We start from the raw sequence: 23391 nt of genomic DNA, 5'->3' as shown, positions 1-23391 counted from the left end.
GCTACTTGCTGGAAGCAATAAGGATCAAATTTTGTGGAACGTGTACTCCACAAATCTCCAGGTAGCCTGCCTCTTTCTCAATGGGCTATCATGTCCTGTTGTATATCCCGGTAGCCCTTAAAACCTGATAGTGTGGTCTCAGATAGATCCTTGCAGGAGAGAGGCGGGTATGGATTCCATTAGCTTCTTCCAGGGGAGCTGCCCAGTGGCTGGGAGGGCGTAGGCAATATGCTTGCTCGAGTTCTTTTTGCCTGTCAACCAGGGTCAAACGGCAGTTTCCAGATCCTCATGGCCAATGATCTTATAGTTCTGTCGGCTTTCTAAATAAGCAGCCAGATCTGGGTCCCCAGCCTGCTGTGCTCGTTCTTGGGGTGTCTTTCCCTATAGATACAAGGAGAAAAACAAATAGGGTGAGATGGTAGCCATATATAACAGACATGGGCTAGCCAATGATGAGTCACTACAAAGAATCCTTCCATGTTTGATGCTTCAGAGTTGACGAGATGCTTTCACATCTATCTGCTTCCATAATCAGGGTCATCTAAATGTGTGCTGGTAAATTAAAGGGCGATGGCAGAGGACGCAGTTCAGCCAACAGGAAGTCTTGGAGTCTCCCTGAGACTGAGGAGAGAAACCATGTGCAGGGAGTTTGAAAGCCAAGCGCTTTTCAGAAGGAGACAGAGGAAATGCTGACTGAGATAGGGAAGTGGAGCCTCATGTTTCTAGTTCAGGGCTCTTTTTTACTAAACACTGGGAACCAAATAGCAGGAGCCAAGGGGAAGAGCAATAACTCCCACATCACCTAAAATGTACTTCCTTTGCTTGTTTCAACCCTCCCCTTGCTAAAAGTTCATTCATTTAGTTTGTACCTAGTACTAAGGCACTAGCTTGGGGTTCCTACAACATTTTTACACAATTACAGTAGACCATCTTGCCTTTACTTTTATAATGAAGAGGTTGGCATCCCTGCCTTCCAAATATTCAGAAAAGTGGGGTGAAGTGAACCTGAGCGGGTTAGAGTGAATTCTTACTACCTCCTAGGATATTGCTTCTATCCTAAAAGTGCTAGGAGCAGTTCCATTCCCAAGTATGTTCGGCTTTAATCTGGCATCGTGTTACAGAACCGCAAGATGAAAGGGTTCTGAAAAACGAATGAGGTACAGCTATATTAGTATGCTGTAAGATCCATAGAACATAATTTTGAATGAAAAGTTATGATGTTCAGTAGCTTGTCTCAAATGACCCCAGCTGATTTTTAAAAAGGAGATCCAAGCAGACATACCAACATGTAAACAGAGATTAAATTTAATCATAGTTAGGTCTAAGGGATGGGATTTCAAGTGACTTTGCTTTTCTTGTGTGCTTTTCTGTATTTCCAGTTTTCTGTGTATGATCATAAAAACCAGAGTTACTTATATTTTGAAAAAAGAATACATTTACATAATTCAAAACAGGAAGAAGTCTTGAATACCTCGAGTCTATCTATCTAAGATACTTAGAAAACAGCAGACAACTGTTCCCAGAACAGACCTCGTGAGTTTCAGTTTGTCTCTCTGGTCTTTGTTTTTAGTATCTGAACCGTATACAGGACCAGCCTGTGTGATAAATGGGCAGCAAGCATACTATGGTCTGAACCACATTTGCCAAGCCAATTCTCCCCATGTGGCCTGGATTAACCCTGCCTACAAGGTAGCATTTATGTATTCAGTTAAACATTGAAACATTTCAGTTAAACTTCATCTGGGGAGGATGCCACATTAAGCATTTACCTGTCGTTTGTAAAATTACATCTGCTTAGCTAAACAGGTAACAGATAACCTAGACATAAGCTGTAGCTCAAGTGTGGTTAATAGGCCTAGGGAGAAGTTGAGGCACCTAGACAGCAGGGATGCCAAAGGGTCGCCAGATAATTCCATGCCATGTAGCTGGCTTATAAGTGAACGAGAGGTCCATTCATAAGGTGACTTATGTTGCTGGGTTTGCTGTCCTTCGAGAAAAGCCCAGGGCCCAAACTGTACAAATGTAGATTCTCCAAATCTAATGGAGTTTGTAACTCCAATGATCAGGCTTCAAAGTTCTATGTGTATGTGTGATAACTATAGTTACTTGCTCAAAAGCTATTCCTATTTAATGAAAGCCTCACCCACACCTTAAAATTCTTCTTTGAAACACAGAGATACAGTTAGTGATGGTCCTTTCCTCACGGTCTACTCAAAGTCCTTCAAAACTCCAAGTGCTTGTCAGGACGGAAGACTGACTCCTATGGTTGGTATTCTCTCCCTCCCTCCCTCTCTCTCTCTCTCTCTCTCTCTCTCTCTCTCTCTCTCTCTCTCTGTGTGTGTGTGTGTGTGTGTGTCTGCCTCTGTCTGTCTTTGGTCAACTCCCATGAGTTACAAGACCCCGTACTCCATTCATCAACTCTGTCTCTTGTCAGTTCTCTGTGAATTGAATCTGCTGAGGTTGGCACCGGAAGTAGCTCTCCTGGACTCTGCCTGGTACCCCCTCCACCTATGGGCACTTTGTGATCAAGGTATAGGGCAGTGAACTCTGTTACCCTTTGCTGTCAACTCATTGTCCTACTGAGGCAGTGGGATATTCTGTCACCAAATGAGGAGGGCTGTCTGGCCCAGACAGTATCAGGCTATAAGTCAACAGAGTTAATACTGCAACAGCTTTTCTTTCTCTGGCTTTCTGCTCCCAGGCCTGTCAATAATAGTAGTTTTCATTCTGACTTCTACAGTTGGCCCTTATGGAATAATGTAAGAAAACACATGGAACAGTTTTGACAAACTGAAGGTCACTGTGGTTGCGAAGATGGCTTAGCACTTAAGAGGACTCGCTACTCTTGCAGAGGCCCCAGGTTCAATTCTCAGCACCCATATGGTGAATCACAACCATCTGTAACTCCATTTCCAGGGAATCTGACACCTCTTTCAGCCTCAATAGGCCCTAGAACACATGATACATATCCAAACACTCACACACATAAACATATACACATGCACTTAAAATAAATAGATACAGAGTAATGTGGATATATCAGCACTACAGAGATTATCATCTCAACGTAAGGTACCCCATATGGGGAGTCAGCCAGTAGAAAATCACTTGGCATCCATTTGTAGAACAATGCAAATCATAGATTTTAAATTAGAATAGATTTTGTGTAAAGATGAACTCTAAAGACACTCCACTACATCCCCATCCTCTGGGTCTCACTTCCCCACTCCTTGTCTTCTGGTGTTTCCTTAGAACACCATGAACCCCCGTCTTTCTTTAGCATGTGTAGAGGGTTATAAAGTAGCAAGGGCAAACACACACTCTCCCTTTGTGCTTCTACATTTAAACTGCAGTTTCTCTAAATGAAGCACTCTATTTTTTCCTCCTTTTTTCCAAAGCTCCAGCCCTCCCATGAGCACAGAAAGGATGCCTGTGCTGCAGGCACAAGGAGAGGCCATAGTGCCTGCGATCTCTCACAGTGGGAGGATGCTTGCACTCACTCATCCTGTTACCTTGGAGTCTGTCTGTCTCAGAGATGCTCCTGCGTCCACCAGAAGCTGGCACACAGCCCGGTTCCGTTGGCAGGCAGCCTTGTGCAGTGCGGTCTCGCCCCTAAATCAAAGATTAAGAAACCAGGCAAGGGTTGGAGACAGATGGGTGATAGAGGCAGCAGAAGGGTAAGGGGCTTGCTTCTCCTGCCCAGTTGCTGACACTGTATGCTCTTTAGCCTCCTCCATTGTAAGTAGCTGAGGCCTAAGCCAGAAGAATACATGTGTGCTGGAATTGTGGTCTGGTGTATCTGCAAACCCCTCAAGTTACTCATTAACAGACCTAACATCAAACTTTAGCCACTCGTCTAAGCTGGATGTGGCTTGGTGATAATTTTTTAAATCACTACTATTGGATTTAGGACACACTCAAAGATATTGAGTAAAATTGTACAGATATGTCCACACACTATGGGCAGAGCATGGATGGATTTCCATGGAGCTCACACAGTCCTGTCCTTCCAAAATGGTAGAAGCCATTCTGACTTTCATGAGTCTGTCCTGAGAATCCAACTTTGAAGAGCCAGGCTGACTTCTTCCCTGCTATTCAGCAAATAATTGATTATATCTATCAGGTGAAAGGACTCCAGCAGAATTCACAGGCCCTGATTCTCCCAAGCAGACAACACGCCTGAGACCAGCTTCTCAGTTTATGCAGGAAGGGAGAGGAAAAGCAGACCTGCCCCAATTTGTCTGTTAGATAGGTGGGCTAAGTGAAGATGATATTGCCATTCTGAGTCCCAGGCATAAAGATGCTTAATGCCAACATATTTCATGGAAAATCAAATGCCAACCACGAAGAAGCCACACCAGAATGAATGGTGGCCCCATTTACAACCATGCCATCTCTGTGGATCAGTGGTGAGTTTTTGTGTCCAGCAGCTCATAGCTATATCACTTCTCATTTCCCTCTATTCTATCCACCCATTCCCATGTCTACTCCTGGATTACCAACTACTCTCTGAACCCCCTCATCTTTATCCTTTGTTTGACTTCTTTAAAAATCCATGTTGGTCCCCATATGGCTTTCAAAGTTAATTATTCATCTTTTCCTTATTCCTGTTAGTGGAAAAGTAGTTATTTGGATGCCAGAAGAATAAGAAAGATGAAAACAAAAATTTTCAGTTGAGGGACCATCCAAGAACTTCTAACTGCTTGAGTAACTGTGTTTCCAGTTCTCCATTGGGTGGTATGCAGTTTGTTCCATCACAGACTGACTAACAGACCTTGCACCATTACATGAAGCAGATGTCGTGAGGCATGGGTGCTTTACTTTCTCACAAATCCCAGCTGAGAAAACACGCTGCTTATGGTAAAGATAAAGATACGTACACTTATTTATTGTCAGCAGTCCAAGTCCCAGCGTAAAAGTATCTTGCTGGTAGGGTGCTATCGGTAATGATAGTGTTTGCATGGACTATGCATATAATCATCACGATACAAATGTTTTTCGTTGTGTTGTTTTATGCAGCAGATTACCTCTGCACAAGCATTAATACAGTTCAAAGTGGGTTTTTAACCAGTGAAATTAAAACTGATATGCCTCATAGACTGGATATGCTTTGAATACAACTGTTTAGACTATATAATGAAAGGCAACACTCACGTTTCACTGTCTGCCATATCCAATAATTCTGCAGGTCCTAAACATCAAAAAAGCAAGATATTAAAATAGATTGTAAAACTGATCGTTGACAGAAAATCTATAGGTAAATAATTTAAATGACGAAGAAAGGTGAACTGAAAAAGATACATTTGGTGACAAGGTTAATAATAAGACAAAGTGAGGGTAAGAGGTCTCTATCACCAGTTTCCCAAACTCCATTAGTCCATATGCACAGAGATGAGTTTCGGATGAGAGCACCTGCTGTGAAGACAAGAGGAACTGAGTTCAAACCTCCAGCACCCAAATTTTTATAAACCTGGGCATGGCCCTGTGTACCTGTAAGCTCAGCACAGGTTGGCAGAGAAAAGTAGATCCCAAGACCTTGATGGCCAGGCAGCCTAATCAAGTTTATTGAGAGACCCAGTCTCAAGGAAGCAATACAGAGTGCTGCAGAGAAAGACACCTGACATCTTCCTCTGATGTCCACATAAGTGACTGCACATACATCCTTGAGTGGTTCAACCATGCACATCACACATCACACACACACACACACACACACACACACACACACACACACACACACACATGCACACACAGAAAAAAAGATTATTTCTCAATGAAGTTGACGAAATGAATTGGAATAGTATAACTGAAAAATAATTGTCTCAGAAGAAAGAAAGGGCCAATTAAATGGGATTTGGGTCTTTTTCAATCTCCAGCCTCTGGAAGGGGCCTTTTATAGTGAAGACACACAAAAGTCACCTATATCTTGGCTATAGGATAAAAGTCTACTTTTTGAAATTTTTTGTTTTTAAGATTGAATTGCTGCCATGCATACATGTCAGATGATCACAGATGCACCATTGCATATTTTTTCCAGGAGGTTTTAGAATATAAATGAACAAAGACCTGGACTTTCTCTTTTCAATGTCTGTTTACTAATTAGTTCACTTCTTTTACAAATATTGTCTGGGATCTTCACCATGCTACCTCCTGACCACTACTTCCTCCCATGAAATCCATCATCTCCCTATTTACTCTGAGGGTATCAGCCAGCTCATTTCTTCCACAGAGCTCCCCCTGAGCTGACACCACTCCCTGTCTATAAGACACCTACCCTTTTTGTGTAGGTCCTATTTGTCATACTTAAGTACTACAAATTATCATCTAAATTGGGACTATCCTAGCCAAATGAAGACTGCTGATCACATTATCCAACATGACACTTGTCAATCTATTTTAAAATCACCAGCTTAGTCTTTTTTTTTTTTTTTTTTGTCCCTTGAGACTCTAATAAACCTCTGAGAGTTTTGCCCTATGCTTGTTCACCACTGTGACTTCCTTTGGTGGTGGGCATAGGATCTAGTACCAAGCAAATGCTTAAATGTTTGACTGAATTGATAAATAACCCTGCCAAATATGGTTCTGGTACTAAGCAGTTTAGTCTTTAGAGATGCAATCCTTGTGATTTGTGACCTTTATTGGTGGAGAGCATCTTCCCTGAAAATTATTCATTATGTATGATGTGAAAAGCAATGAAGAAGAGGTTATAAGTTTCTAACCATGATTGCCACTGGCTGGGAGATGGTTGGGATATTCTAGAATCTTTGTGACTCTCTTGGTCATCCAAGAGCTAAGTCACCTTGAATCTTAGTGTGGAATGCAGCTAGCATGCAGAAACCATTGGTAAAGAGGCTGCTATGTATCACTAAGTTACCATACATTCCATCTGGTGCTGACTCTCAAGGGTTTAGATGATACTCGTGGCCTTCCTCATGGAACTCCTGCTCCTTAAAGTGTTTTCGCCTAGTAATGTCCGATCTCACTATTTATTTCTCAGCCTTTCCTCCACTCCGAAAGCCTGTCTCCCAGTTAACCTATCCATGATAGCCTTCTCTCTCTTGACTCTCTGTACCTAAAACTGAAATCTTCCTTAAAACCCAACTGTGGCAATGTCCTCCAAAGAGACATCTGACAAAAGAAATCTAACCCATTCTCTGAATCCAATGATTCCTTACAAGTTCCACCCTATAGTTAGCATTTGCTTTTCAAATACATGCCTTGCTTCCTTAAGTGGATTGCTGTAAATCTCTGAAATGCAAGAATCACTTTATTCTTTCCACCTGACTCTAAATTGTATAAATTTTGTATCAATAACTCTATGGATCAATTAACGGTAACATTTACCTTCCACCCTGTGTTTCCATGAGTCAATACAATCTAAAGTATTTAACAACAGTGCCTGGAACTCCATAAGGACTTCATAAAATGTAGAGTATAGTGCTTTGGGGCACACTAGAGCTGACCATATTAAGTCAAAACACTGCAACATCAGTGAAAGAAGGTGGCAGAAAAGGGTCTACTAACTCCCACTTGATGTTAAGCCATGTGTTGACTCAAATTCTAGAGATCCATGTACTCCAGGCTTAGTCACTTTCTGATAGGAGAGCCTCAACAAGATCAGGAGCAAGAGGCTCATGGCACCTGAAGCTCCACCTAAACAGACCCTGCTATCTTCAGAGAGCCTTGTAAGCTATTTATTTAGAGAGAAATTCCAGGAAAACGGCAGCACAGCTGCACCTGGCAGCTGTATTCCCATCATTACTGCTTTCTGCACAGTGGTCAAGGCAACAAAGCCTTATAGAATCTTCTCTTTTATTCTTTGCTGACCTTCAGAACGCTACAGTGGAAGTTACAGTGAGTTCCAAGACTTTCTGGGTCTAAGGCTTAATGCTGGTAAGGAGCCCTGAAGCATTTTTATTGGGCTAATACAGTAATAGTTTGACAATCTAAAGATGGAGATAAGGAAAAGAAGGACTTTGTTCTTCATGGTGCTGACCTAGAGCACAACTATAGCTCTGAGTTATCCCACGATAATAACCCAGTCTGATTTGGGCATGCCTCCAGCTACCCAGGGTTCTTCAGCTGTCCCTTTCATCCTCAGCAGCTGGCAGAGGTAAGAGGAACAGCCACCGGTGCTACAACCTGGCATTTCCTAAGCCCATCCAAAGGGACTCCACTTCAGTGTTAGCAAATGACTCCAAAATGATTGATATAATTAACCTAATGTCTCCGATCCTTCATCAAATAGACAGCTGGATGATTAAAGAACATTTCAAACACTGGCAAGCAAACAGCCAATGAGGGAGAGGGAAGGGCAGCAGACAGATCACTCCAGGTGGGAGCAGGGAGCTGTGTTTAAGCATGCAGACCCTTTTCCTCCTACTGGGTTGCCCTGCCCAGCCTTGATATGAGGGTTTGTGCCTAGTCTTATTATAATTTGCTATGCCATATTCAGTTGATATCTCTGGGACACCTGCTTTTTTTAAAGGGCAATGGAGGAGGAGTAGGTCTGGGAGAGAGGGAGGTGTGGGGGTAGAAGGAGTGGAGGGAGGGGAAACTACAGTCAGGATGTAATGTATGAGGGGAGAATAAAAGAAGAGTGCCATACACATTTACTTGTTATTTTCAGAACCCATCCTTACAGCAATGGTTCTCAACCTGTGTGTCATGACCCCTTTGGGGGATCACATATCAGACATCCCGCCTATCAGATATTTGCATTACAATTCACGACAACAGCAAAACACAGTCATGAAGTAGCAAGGAAATGATGTTATGGTCACCATGACATGAGGAACTGTACTAAAGGGTCGCAGCATTAGGAAGGTTGAGAGTCACTGCCTTGAAGAATTACATTTGCATGGCAAAGGCACCAGAAGAGTCAAGGCCAAATGCACCTGAATTCAGGACATCATTCCTTCCTGGTTGGTACTGCACTGACCTGTGGGGAGCTATGCTTTAACCCTGTGCTGACCTATGCAGTAACCTTGATTACAACTTGCAGAATGGATAACCAAAAAGATTAAAAATAATCAACAAAACCCACACCAGCTTCTTTAAAAAAAATAAAATGAATTTAAAAAAATAGCACCTAATATTTTTTGTCAATATGAGTCTCACTAATAAAAGAAGAGAGAAAGATGATAAAAAAAAAAACAAACAGAACTGTATTTTTCTAATGTGTCAGTGGTTGAGAGCCGGACTTGGGATTGTTTTATATACATGAATATCCCCATTATGGATGCTATCCCCTTTTCCCCGTGGAATGTGAAATAAGAACATTGAGCTGTCAGTAGACAATTCACAATTCTTCCACTAAACAGAAGGAATCTGTGGTGGTATGAATGAGAATGTCCCCCTTAGTCTCAGGCATTGGAACACCTGTGGTGTTGTTCAGGGAGGGGCGGATGGTACAAGTTTGCTGGAGGCAGTCAGTGAGTGCAGACTTCAAGATCTAAAAAGCCTCTGCAACTTCCAGTTTGTCCTCTCTGCTGCATGCTCAAAGTTGAAGATACAAGCTCTCAGCTATTTGTAGCAGCCTCTATGCCTGACACACGTTACTTTGTTTCACCTCTGATGGACTCTAATCTAGAATTGTAAGCCCCAAGATTCTTTATCCTGTCAAGGTTTTATCAATGCAACATAAAGTACTTAACACCTTTCATCTCTAGGGTATACTCTCTCACACAGCTATCCTGTAACCAAAAAAGTAAGTGTGAAGTCTTTATTGAAGGACTAGAGTGCCAATTTCTCTATGAAATCTTCACCTTTCTTCCAGAATCCTGTGCATACTGTCCCTGGAACACAACAGGGGACACTAGCTTGCAGGTGCCATGTCTTGTGGCTTCTTATCCATGCCTGTGTTCATAGCCCTTTGAACACAGAGGGCAGAAACTGTATCACACACTTGTAAGAGTTTGGCCACCTCATAGCGCCTCATAACTCCCTGTGCAATGGGGAGAATTTACTGTGTAGAATTGTAAGAATGTACATTTAACATCTAGAACAAAACATTTTAGTAACAGTGGGTCACTATATTCTTTTTTCAAAAGTGTCTGGAACACAAATATCAGTTTTTAAAAAAAATCAAATGGTGAGCACTCAGGAGGCAGAGGCAGGCAGATCTCTGTGAGTTCAAGACCAGCCTGGTCTACAAGAGCTAGTTCCAGGACAGCCTCCAAAGCCACAGAGAAACCCTGTCTCGAAACCGCTCCCCAAAACAAACAAATAAACAAACAAAAAATCAAATGGGGAGTGATGCTTTAAAACAATTTTGGATCCCATAAATATTAGATGTTTTTTTTTTTCCTTCTGAGAAAGACCCATAGCTGAACCATGGATTCAAAAAGCTGTAGGATATAGGGACATGTCTGAAAATCGAGGAACAGTGCTAGTTTCTTTTCATGTCTCTGTGGCAAAATGCATAACAGAAGCAATGTAAGAGAGGACCAATATTATGAGCTCACATTTCAGAGAGAACAGATCATGTTTGGGAAGGCATGGTGCGGGGAGTAGCATGGTGACAGAGGCATGTGGTCCTACAAGCCTGGCCTTTCACCATCAAGCTTCACCTCTTCTCCCTCCTAAGGCTCACACCTGCTCGAACCAAAACCACCAACTACAGACCACATAATTATATATGTGAAAATGCATGAGCCTGTGAAGAACACTGATTATTCAAGCCATAACAGGTACATATACATGCACACATATATGTCATATACATGTATAAGTACCTGTTATATATGTGTGCACCTATGTGCGTACACACACACACACACACACACACACACACACACACACACACACACGTCTACAATGCAGACTAAGTCTAAAGAATGTAGAACGCAGCAAAATGTCACAAATCTTTCAGTGTGAGAAGGTGAATGCTGTGGTGAGGACTGGAACTTTCTTATGTCCTGCTGCCCTGCACTACATCTGTGAGCTCTTCCATTGGCCGCTCCAGTTCCTGTTCACACGACATTATCATCTGCATCGCATATGCATTATAGATGATGGGCCTTTTATAGCATGCATTCTTTCATTTGCCTCCTACCAATGCATCCAAATCCCCTCTGCTATTCCTTCCATTGCCCCACGGACTCCCTCCCCGGACCTCATTTCCCATTAGTCTCCCTGACGCTGCCAGCAGACCATTCCAAATCCTCCCCTGCCACAGGACAAAGGCTACACAGATGTGGAGAGAGCTGGCACCGGGAATTCTAACAGCACTGTCATCCTGTCTCAGCGGGATGGCAGTCCTTTCTCTCTGGGACCAGAGGCAGAAAAAAAAGTGGGGGTTAAAAAAAACAGAAAAGAAAGACTGGGGTCAGAAAGAGAGAGAGAGAAGACAAAATAACCCATTGAAATAAAAAGGAAATGCATGAGTGGGGTTTCTATCTGAGGAAGCAGTAGGGGGCAGCAGGGTGGGCACAGAGAGAATAAAAACAAAAGAGCAAAATGCTCTGGGTAGTAAAGGAAGAAAACCACACAAAAGTCTTGGAGGGATGAACTCAGGGGAGGCAGCCAGTAAAAATGATGGTTGAAAAGAGCTGAAAAGCTGGAACCACGGAGAGAGTCCCTGCTGGAATCCTTGTGTCCACAGCTCGGCCAGCCCCGTCTCTGGAATTGTTTCCTCTCTTCCCCCTCCCATTTGCTTTTCAGGCCTTGAAGTGCCCAGATTCCAGTTTTTTTTTCTCCTCAATAAAAGAAAGCAGTGTTTTGCACGTCTGAGAGAAGTCCAATGGAAGACGCCTCCTATGGCTTTCTCAGAACACACTACACATCCCACTCACAGCCCACACCTCATGACCATCTAAAAAGAGCCCTTTGAAGGAAATGGTATTGCTGGTGCTTGAGATAACTCATCTCTCGGGACTCTGGATCAGAAGGTGTCCTCCTGATTGTGGGTCACTCTCCTCTCCCTAAGCATCTCATAAAGGGACAAAGCAGAGTGAAGCTTAGACAAGAAGGATGCCGTGAGCTGAGAGCCAACTCAAGGGACCACGCAGAATGTGACTTAGGTACCTTGAAAAGAACCCAAAATTCCTAATTACCATTGTCAGTAAAGGCTGAAGACAGGACAAGCAGTGCAGACTTCCTCCATCTTATAGTCTTGCTGAGGCCATTTTGGATTTAACTAGAATTCCATCTTCTTGATGGAGAATCCTGTGGACAATTACCCAACTCTATTCTAGGACCTGAGAACAACATAGCCCAGCTAACTTAACTTCTATTAAACTGCTTGCTTGTGCAAACCTCTTGCTGCAGCTGCTGAGTGAGATGCTAAGATGTGGCTTTTGCCTTTAAAAGTCCCATTGGTCCAAATGTAACATGTAGGTCCCAAATACCCAGGTGTAGTCACAGCTGGCTGGAATAAAGACTTTCAGTTGACTCTAAATTACGTCTAATTGTTCATCCCTGGTGGCATCCTCATAACAAGGTCTTTGAAAAACCTGTGGGATTTCTATTATCTGAAGCTATTAGAGAGATGTGATCCAAGCTGATGAGTGCATATACACATATACATAAATGTCAAGGTATTTTCAGCATACATAAACATCCCTGTTATTCTCCAGTACCACCAAGTCAGAAGAGATGATGTTAATCTACAAAGAACTCATAAAGTACAAAGGACAGAGTATGCCCAGGGTAATACTTTCCAGTTTTCTCTCCCTGACCCGAAGAACACTGTGCACAAGAGGGCTTCCCATCATTTCAGGGAGGAGAATGGTTCTACAAAGACAGTTTATGATTTCAAAATGCACAGCTTAGCTGGGAGTGACAGAGAACACATCTTATCCCAGTACTTGGAAGACAGAAGAAAGAGGCTTGCTACTGAGGCCAGCCTGCCCAGAGAATCTCAGGCTAGCCAGGTCTATGTAGAAAGATTCTGGCTCGAATAAGATGGCCACCTTCTGAACATTGGGCAAATCCTGAGGACTTTTCTTAAAAGGAAAATGTCCCACAGATGAGTGTGGCTTTAATTCATGTCCATGTGCAATATTCAAAATTTCCTTCAGCTCTTCATCAGCCTTTTGAAAAAATTACCAGGGAAAACAGAATAAACCTATGGCATATGTGTGTAGCAGACATCTGCCAGTATTTCATTTGCAAGTCTTTCCCTGAAGTGTAGCAGGTGGATGATCAGGAGAGAAGAACAAACAATGTCTACAACAGACACAGCACCACAGTTCACCTTTCTAGAACAGGCAGGAGTGGAACTACCTAGTCTACCAGGGAAGCCGTTCTCCAGTGCCCACTTTTCTACATTCAGAGCCTCTCCTTCCATCCTTTGAACCATAGCTCTGGCCAAGAGCTGAAACAAATTCTTCATAGTGAGAACGGCAAAGGAAGGAGAATCTCAAATGATTGATGGCCTAATATCTTCCTTACAAGGTCCTTGCAAAGATGAAATTATGTGGTGTGTTCTGTACAGGCATCTGGCATATCATATAAGCTTGAAAAATGGTAACTGTATTTTCTGCATGTGGCTTCATAGTCAGACCTAAAACATGAAGCATTCAACTGTGTTGAATTTATTTGCACACTAATTGTGGTGTTTTGTTTTTTTGTTTTTGTTTTTCCAGCCTGCTATTGCTTGAAAATGCTGAATGCATTCTTTGAGTGCATATCTGAGTGTGTCAGCCTATAGCAGGCAATTCCTGTTAGGCACTCCACGAGGATTTATCCAAAGAATGAAGGAAGGAGGGAAGTAATGAGTGGATAAATGCAAATGTCCCCAGTTTCATAAAAGAAGCAATGAGTACTCATTGATCTAATTGCTGCCTGCAGCCTAAGAGTCTGTGCTAAGAGGAAGTAGGCTTGGGGGCTGGAGAGATGGCTTGGTGGCTGTGCGAGGTAAGCAGGCAGCGTCAATGCTCCGAGAAAGTCCCCTAGGCTTTCTGTGGACTTGGGTCTCACAGACAGACTCTCCTTTATCCACCCTTAAACACCCCCAAGAGAGGCACTTTTTCCTTTAACCCTGCCCCCCTCTGGCTCTTCTCTATCTTTAGTCACATTGAGAACATGAGAAGCTGAGTGGTTTGTGTTCCTTATGTGTAATTATATTTCCAGTGAGCTCACAGATGTTAAACCGTCAGCTCTCCATCTTGAGAATGATCTAAGACCAAGCTGGAAGCCCAGTTAGTACACAGCCTGGGAGAGTAGGCCAGCCAGCCACCAGATAGGACCAGTTAGGATGCACCCCAGGAGCAGAGGACGGGCAGCCATATGGGACATGGCAGCACCACAAATTTTTCTAGAGAGTGAAATGTGAGTTGGGAGAAAAGACAAATGAGAAAGTAGAAAAGTGGAGCAAACCCAGGGATCTGCTGAAGAATCGACCACAAATATAGCTGATCCCAAACAGCTAATTCATAAAGAGCTCTACAAAATAAATACAACTATGTTAGGCTGTATTTTATTAATAAAGATTTTAATTAATTAAATTAATTGAAGTCAGGGGCTAGAGAGATGGCTCAGTGGTGAGTGCTGAGATTGTAGGCATTTACCACAGCACCCGGTAATGAACTAATTTTAGAGCTTCTTAATTTTTAAATTAATTACTTCCTGAAAGCCTTCCCTTCCTAAATCTGGCTATAAAACTTGTTTATTTTAATTGCTTGGTTAAGATGGCCCACCTGCATCAGTGAGTGTCAGAGAAACAACTGGTGAGTATCCCATTGTGAAGATCTCCTGGTTGAGTGTCAACATAGACAATGCTATCTAGAATTTTTTGGATAAGCAATCCCTGGTAGGTTGCCTACTCACCATGGTCAAGGATGTACTTCACAATCTCCCCATTGCCAGTTTTAGCTGCGTAGTGAAGGAGTGAACAGTGGTCTGGTCCCTGAATTAACAAGCTGCCTCCGTTCTTATAGCTTTCTATGAGCTGAAAGAAACACATGGGAACAAATATCAGCAGTGCCCAGCATAGGGATAAAAGCTCCAAGGTCACACAGAAAAGTCATTTAGCAAACCACAAATGTTTTCAGCCTCAGAGGACACAGAGAAAAGTCAGAGTGATGAAGTACCGCCCCTTCATCACTCGCTTAGATGGCCAATGTCTCATGTAGCCCCGGAAAGGGTCTGTGGGTATCAAATAGCTCAAGGAAACGGAATGTGTCAAATTGGCTTTCTTCCCCCTCTTCTGAGCCCCAGACTCTGAGAAGAAGTCTAAAATTTCCTGAGGTTCATCCAGCATTTATTGCAGCAGGAAGAACTGGGCTCTGGCTCTCTAGGGCCCTTCCCTGTATCATTACTTGTTCTTTGACATGTCATGAACACAATTACCAAATGTTTCATTTTCCTACACCAGCACTCATACACTCATACATGTGCACATACATGTGCATGTACACACACAGAGAGAGGATTCATTTTTCATCCTGGTACCTTCTGTGAATCAGGCAGTGCATAGTCAACACGGCTAGCGATGATCATGCAATGTAGAGAACCAAAATGATGGTGCCAATGTCATTGTTTCCCTATGACAACAGCCAGAGGCAAAAGCCAAGAATGTAGCCAACAGAGAGTAAGGTGGGCAAATGAGTTTATAGTCCTAGCTCATGAAGTGTCGAACACTATACAAAGTGTGACTGTGTCACTGTTTTCCAAACTGTGGAATATCAGGACAAGAGGAGCCTTGGTGAAACTTCTCAAAGATTATTTGAAAACAAAGATGAATCTACCAAGAAAGCAAGTATCAAGAAACACAAACACATATGCAACAGTAATATGACTCAGTCACCAGCCCCAATGGCCTCCAAATTCCACAGGAAGAACAGAAAAGTTGATTTTAGAGACAGACAGACAGTATGAGGCTAGCAGAGGGACACCAGGGAAAGAAACAGAGTTTTGGAAAGGAGCCATGGAAAAATATCTAGAAATTTGACCAAGAAGGGTGGCTGCTTTGAGGCGCTGGAAGGACGAAAGCTATGTGAAGCTGTATCTCCAAACTTTAGGGCAAGAGAACAGGAAGAAGCAGCATGGAGAGCCAGAGGAGAATCCTGCTTTGTTCTGCTACAACTTCTTGTGATGATGGTGTGTATTTGTGGCCAGATCCAATGAGGATGGCAGTACAGATGGATCCAGACCAAGTAGGGATCAGCTGTCATGAACTTGCCTTTTGGGAAGGTTGTGCACTATGACAAAAAGTCAGCCCATTAGGAATTCAATTTATTTATTATATATCCCCAGTGCATAGGAACTCCTAGAGTCTGCTCTCCCATCTCCCCGCGCCCCTCCTCTCTGTGTATGTATGCGTGTATGTATGTGTGCCTGTCTGTCTGTATATCTCTCTGTCTCTCTCATATAGAGCTTGTTTAAAATTTAATATGTATTGTGCATTCTACATGCAAGATGGAAGCAAAAAAATTGAGCAGGTGAGAGGCAAATATATACACAAAGAGAAAGACTGAAAAAGAAAGTTTGTCATTCTCTGTATCTCGTCTCATAGTAAATAAGGTATTACTGAGTCACTCCTCGGATGTTTAGAGGATAATTATAATGAGGAGTGTGCCAGGACAACCAGGTAGATATAGTGATTTCTTGTATTTTAAGCAATTGTCTGTCAAATATCTTTAAATGTGTAACAATAATCCAGGATATGGGGAGTTGTTTGCCTATAATAAAAGCATAAGGAAAGAGCTTCAGATTGCAAACTGGACCAGGAGTGTTCAAGAACAGGGGTTGTTCTTGCTTCTCACAGAATCCAAGATAAGTAAGTCCTTGTAGGAGTGTATATGGTGCTGGCTAGCCCACCGAAGGGAAATGACCATGAACTCCCAGGAATCCTGTTTCAGCATGAGGCTTCTCTTCAGGATAAACCCCACCTTTGAAACTACAATGGAAAACAGTACAGGCAGGGTGGTCAAAATCATACCAGTGAGCCTGCAGCTGATCCATATGCTGGCAACCCTCTGTCTCTCATTCTGCTTTCTGCTAGTGATGAGGTGAAAATGTAGAACAGGTATTCTTTGGTTTATTCAATGGGGATGCTTAAAAAGGGAAAGAAAGGAGAGGATAGGATAGGAGAGGAGACGGGAGGGGAGGGGAGGGGAGGGGAGGGGAGGGAAGGAGGCAAGCTCTGAAATAGGGCACTCTAGCCTCAGAACTGACATCTGCTTTCAAGGAGGTGATGACCATTTCTTTCCTTGTGAATGAAATTCACCAGAAAATACAAGCACAAATTGAAACACTCAAGATGGGCTAGCCTGCCTTTTTCAGTTGGCTGTGACTTCTAAAGTAGACCACTATATCAACAGGAGCAAGCTCTGAGCTGGAACATGCATTTCTGGGTATTACCCAGGCCACTCTTATGTATGCATTCATTCACAAACACATCTAAAACAGAAGCCTTCAAATTCTTCAAATGTTAGTCGTAGAGAGCAGGGATTCTAGGCACAATGAGAATTGCATCCTAGGACTACACTCCCTCCCTTTATTCTTTAACTAACCAAGGCAAGTCTAGGGAATTATACCACTCTCCTTTGCTATTAGGAGATGCAGAGTGTGGTGAGGTCTCTCCTCATTCCCTCTGTTCATTTCTCAATAGAGCATCTTTCCTCTCTCTACTCAACCAGTGCAGACAGGGGAAGTAGTTCATGGACTTGGTCATGAAAATCTGGAGAGGTAATCGCCAACACTTTGGTAGGAGGATAGCTTACCTTCATAAGGTCACCAGTTATTACTGCCTGCAAAATTGCTGCAAAAGACAAAAGAGAGAAGTCTCATTAGTAGAAGACCCTCTCAATGGGAATTTATGAATGAATGGTTCCATATTTAGGAGAAGTAATCTTTATTGGGGATAGGAACCAGGGATTCTTTGTGAAACAGATGAAATTCCCTTCTTCAAACCTTTTCCTTCCGTAGCACCAATCATAAACAAGATTCTAGCACTTTCTTGTACACCCCCGCTCATCCTGATACTGCAAAGATAATGTGAAATTTGGAGTCACATTAGCTCAGAACTTAAGAGGTGTGGGACATTGAACAGACCATTTAATCCCATGAACCTCAGTTGCCACAACTGCAAAAGAGAAAGTCTAGATCTTGTGGGCTACCTGGAAGGGTTAATCATTGTGATTCCACCCTCTGTCTTTCTACTTTACTCTGTAGATATTCAGCATATCTCCAGCCATTTCAACTGGAAACACTGGAGTGGTGAATACTGACTGCCATGGATAGTAAGAGGGATAGAGACACAGAAGAGGAAGTCAGTGTTTCAGTTGTGTTCTGGGGGCAATAGTCACATTTGGTTATGAAGGAAATAAGCTTAACGGTCTTTGTTAACTTATTTGTGAGATGTTTGTGGCTTTAGAAAGAAAATTTAAAATTTCTAGTGGTTTATGCATGCAGCATATAGAAAATAAATAAGAAAATCATGTTAATAAAAAGGAAAAGGTACCTGCACATCTAAAGACAGTCGGGGTTCCTAAAGTGAGCTACTTGCATTGTTGTAGAACAGATGCCTTTAGAAAATGAGATGTATCAATTTGGAAACTATTCAAACAATGGGTACAACCTTTCAAGTCAAAGAGCTTTAGAAGAGCTGGCTGTTGAGGGTGCATGCCTTTAATCCCAGCACTCGGGAGGCAGAGGCAGGTGGATCTCTGTGAGTTCAAGGCAAGCCTGGTCTCCAGAGCGAGTGCCAGGATAGGCTCCAAAGCTACACAGAAAAACCCTGTCTCTAAAAACCAAAAAAAAAAAAAAAGAACTTTTGAAAAAAAATAATTTAAGTTTATTTTACAAAGTGCCATTTTCTTCTTATTTAATTAATGTCTCAATTTGATTAAAGTCTAGTAGTATGTATCAAGAAACAGGGGTACAGCACTGGCTCCATGGCTCCATCCCTCACTCATTAAAGTGCTTGCTGTGTAAGCATGAGAACCCGAGTTTGATCCCCAAGACCCACATAGAAAAAGCTAGACATGGTGGTATAAACATGTGATTCCAGTACAAGAGAGGGGAGACAAGCAAATTACTGGGTAAGCCCAGGCAAGCCCGAGAGCCCCAGGTTCCAGTGAAATAGCCTGCCTCAAAAACTAGGTGGATGGGTTCCTGAAGAACCAGACCTGAGGTTGACCTCTAGATGCACTCACACACACGCTCGCGCACACACACACACACACACACACACACACACACACACACAGAGAGAGAGAGAGAGAGAGGGGGGGGGGCATCTTAGCTGCCACTTGGCTCTCTATTGCACATGTAAGATTCCTGAGTAAACAAAGGCATTCAGTGCTAAAGACTGCGTACCCTACTTAGAAAGCAGAAGCAAGAAGTTAGAGAGATACTGAAACAACAGAAAAGGAATTAATATTTCTAAAGAACCTATGAAAATTTTGGATCTCCCTCTTTGTTTTATAAAATAAGGACCCTGACACTGGGAGTGAAGTGGCACTTGGGGCACAGAGACTATCAGGGCCTGTCAGAACCGTAATGCATGCTTTTCTGTCTAGGCCTCTGCCCACTGCTACATTGAACTCACTGTGGGTAGAACTCTACTAGGTACCATGACACCCACAGAAGGTGACAGAAAACAGTGTTGCTAAGTTTGTACTATGAAAACAATCATGGATTAGAGAATAATTCTGTATGATTTGCTGAACATGAACATTTTAAGGCATTTCTTTTTCTCCTTGGCAAAGAAGGTCAACAGTTGTAATGTTAACCTCTGCAGTGAGAGTTAAGTTTTTTAAAAGGCTTTATAAATAAATAGAAGGGGTACTTTGCAGCACTTCTGTGACTTTACATGAACACACACACACACACACACACACACACACACACAGCATTCAGAAGGAAATTTCTGTTGAGGGTAAACTTGGCCTTTGAAGTGCACATGTGAAGCTCTGCTAACACAACATCTAACTTCCTCAGATGGGAAGGACAGATCAAGGAGCCGTGAGGCGGTGTTTTCCTTCAGGACAGAAACCCTATAATGGATCACAGGGAAGTTGAGGTTGAGAAAAACTACTCAAAATTTCAGCTTGGGGGAACAAGTAAGTTTGGATTTTCATACTAAAAGAATGCTCCCTTGACTGCAGTGAACTGTCCTCATTGTAAATGAAATAAGGCAAACAAAACTACAGGAATGAACCCTTTATACTGTCTTGTAACCCACACTCAGAGGATCCAACAGCAGCATGGCTTATATTTTCAAGATCATGTAGAACTTTTCTCAGAAGGTAAGTGATCATAAAAAGGAGAAAGCTGGGAGAAGATGAGGTCATTATTTTTAAACGTTTATCTAAAACCAAACTTGGCACATGCACACAATAAATCAAAACAACAGAGGAAATCCCCAGGGCAAAGTCTGTATAAAGATTCGAACCAATCAATCAACAAGAGAAGGTGGATAAGACCTGTGGCTAGCAGTACAGCCAACAACACTTTGTGGAGGATGGGGAATTTAAACCGACTATGCCTGCTAAGTAGAATTAATTGGTAAAGAAGACTTGGAAAGTCCTTAGAAGATGAGGGAAGAATCTGAACAGAAGCATGGAACTTGAAAACACAGGGCTTGAGGGAAGCTGCATTGAGTTCTGCATGGAGGGCAGCCCCATGTCACATGCACTGTGGCTTCACAGGCCACTGGAGTGAGTATCTGTATGCCAAGATTAGGTACTCGCAGGTGATAAGAAGCAATGGAAGAATTAAAGCCAAATCTCAGGAGCATCCAAATGTCCTCCAGTGGCCAGCCTGCTGCTTCTTCCTTCGGAAGTCAGAGTCATGACTTGCTCTTAGGTCCTTTATCCCCAATCCTCCATGTAGGGCCCCTTTCAACTTCTACCCTATATCGTTCATGAGCCATGCTATTTGTCTTTGTGAGTCTTCAGCAGCCTTTCAGTTTGGTATCCCCATAAATACATAGAAGACTGTATAACAGAACCATAACCACAAATATTTTCCATTGCGTTGGATACAGAAAGCATGGCTACTTATTTTTAAGCACAGCAACATACCCAAGGGTAGCTATTATGCAAACATTATTAGAAGCAAGGCTCTCTCCTCTCTCCTGATTAATGTCCTTCCTTATGAACACTGTTGTTTAAGATCTCTTCTACATAAAGAGAGCCAGAGTCCATTAACATTCAACTCCAGGAAATAACCTTGTGAAAGATCGGGCTTAAAAACAAAATAATGAGATGTTATGATTACAGCATTATTCTTTATTTCTTGAACTCCGAGTTTCCTCTTTGGTTTTCACATAGATCCTTCATAATAAAAATGAATGCTTCAAATTTCCAGAAGCAAAGGGAACTTCAATTTTTAATATATCACAAAGGCTGCTACTGGGTAGATGACTAAGTTTCTTGGAAAAATAAATTGTATAAACTTACACAGTAAGATAGATAGGAAAGGGTGGAGAGAATTTTTAGAGGTGATAAGTTGAGTTCATCACACAAAATGGGTTATTTTTCTCACTATATTATGCCTTCAAAAAAATGGCTGCCCATACTCATCTCAAGACAGAACAGTAAGACTGCCTGGAGAGAACTTGTCTTTGGCACAGCCATTCTTTGTGAATTCATAAGAGCTTGGATGTGCTTAGACATCCCACATGGAAGAAAAATAGGACTTCTACCACAGAGAACCTCCAAAAGGAGAAAATGATGCCTACAATTTGAAAGTTTGTAGCCCTCCAAAATTTACCTGGAAACTTAACGTTGTGTAGGTGGCAGGAGGTGGTGAGTCCTCCAGGGAAGTGATGGGTTATAAGCCTCTGCCTTTGTGAAAGACATTGATGTCCTTATAAAAGAGAGGTGAAAGAGCTGTTGAGTCTCTCCACCTTCTCTGTCATGGGTGAAGGACAGAGCACCCATCTCTGTGTTGTTCTAGCATGTCACAATGCAGAAAGTAGAGATGTAGCCTTGACATGGAATCTCCCAGCACCTACATCCCAGACTTCCCAAACTCTAGATCATGAGAAATAAAATTTTCATGAAAGAAAGAATACTGTAGTCTTAACGCTCCTCATTAATGCAACTTACAGCAATTTTTTAATGTAACAGCTGTAACTGATTTAGAGTCCTAATGTTCCCCTCATGCCAGGCCTTGCTTAAGATGATGAGGATATAGTGATATACAAATCAAAATTCATTCTCTCCTGGAATTTATGTAATCAAAAAGTACAAATAAGATATGACTTTATACAGGAAAGTATGTACTGTAAATATGTTGGGACTCAGATTGCTCAGGTGTTGCTCTTATCTTTAGCTAGCTATAGTCCTGGGCAAATCAGCTTGCCAAGATCCAGTTCTCTCATGGAAAACTGAAAATCAAAAACAGAATAATCTGACCCTGTGCTTTGCAAACTGTGGTGGTTAGGCTTAAACTTTCTATAAACTAGAATCACCTGGGAAAAGTCTCAGCTGAGAAATTACCTAGGTAAATTTGGCCTGTGGATATGTCTGTGAGGTATTGGCTTGACTGTTGACTGACCTGACCCACGGTGGCACCATTTCATTAGCAGGGCCCTAAATTATAAAAAGTCAAGAAAGCTAGTTGAGCATACGGAGGCAAGCAGCAAGAAGGCAGCATGGATGAATTCGTGTCTCTCTGTATGTGACTGATGTGGGTATGACATCTAAAGCATTCTCACAGGAGTGACTGTCCTTCAATGATGGAATTTCAAACCAAAGAAAGGCCATCTTTCCCTTTCTATGCTGCTTTTTGTAAAAGTGTTTTACTGCAGCAACAGAAAGAAACTAGAACAGAAATAAACTCAAGATGGGAAAAATCTGCTTTACAGAATACAAGTGCTTACTCATGGTTTCCAAACTGGCCACAGAGAAAAACACTTTAGATAAAGGAAAATTACAACCCAAGAATTTGGTGTGTGGTTACTTCTGAAGGAAAAGTTTAAGTTGTAATTCTTGATTTGCCAACAGAAATAGTTGGGAATAAAAGGTATATAGAATGTGGTAAAGGCACACATATAATATGATTGAAATTCTTTTTTATTTTTACTTTTGATTATGTGTATATGTGTGTTGGTGTTTGCACATGAATGCAGTGCCAACAGAGGCCAGAAGAGGGTTCAGAACCTCCAGAATTAGAGTTACCGGTGGATACAAACCAACAAATATAGACAGTACTGGGAACCAAAAATGGTTCTTTTGGAAGAGCAGCAAGTACTCTCAACTTCTGAGCCATCTTTCCAGCCCTGATGTAATTCTTAACAAATCACATGAAAGAACTGCATACAAAATCAAAACCCTCCACACAAGAATGTTTTTAAAGACTAATATGTAATCCCTAATTATTGTTCAGTATTAAATGTAACATATAATTACCCAGCTCATTATCATCTCCTCATGGTAGCAACCATTCAAGTGCTTAAAAGTATTGTAGAAAACAATTTAAAAGGACAAAGTA

General features: G+C 42.1%; 1 protein-coding gene across 4 annotated transcripts in view; it reads right to left on the bottom strand.

Annotated features, from left to right (window-relative positions):
* Window positions 1-264: 264 nt before the first annotated feature.
* Dgki (diacylglycerol kinase iota) overlaps window positions 265-23391 on the bottom strand; it is a 434118-nt gene continuing 410991 nt past the window's right edge. For all 4 annotated transcript variants that reach the window (XM_035451050.1, XM_035451051.1, XM_035451052.1 and 1 more), the window contains 5 exons: window positions 17670-17707; window positions 14773-14893; window positions 5155-5191; window positions 3513-3612; window positions 265-381 (listed from right to left, as the gene is read on the bottom strand). In XM_035451050.1, coding sequence (XP_035306941.1) covers window positions 265-381; window positions 3513-3612; window positions 5155-5191; window positions 14773-14893; window positions 17670-17707 — 413 coding nt within the window. The remainder of the gene's footprint in view (window positions 382-3512; window positions 3613-5154; window positions 5192-14772; window positions 14894-17669; window positions 17708-23391) is intronic.

Source organism: Cricetulus griseus (assembly GCF_003668045.3).
Source record: "Cricetulus griseus strain 17A/GY chromosome 1 unlocalized genomic scaffold, alternate assembly CriGri-PICRH-1.0 chr1_0, whole genome shotgun sequence".
Lineage (NCBI taxonomy): Eukaryota > Metazoa > Chordata > Mammalia > Rodentia > Cricetidae > Cricetulus > Cricetulus griseus.
This window is presented reverse-complemented; position numbering and strand designations above follow the sequence as displayed.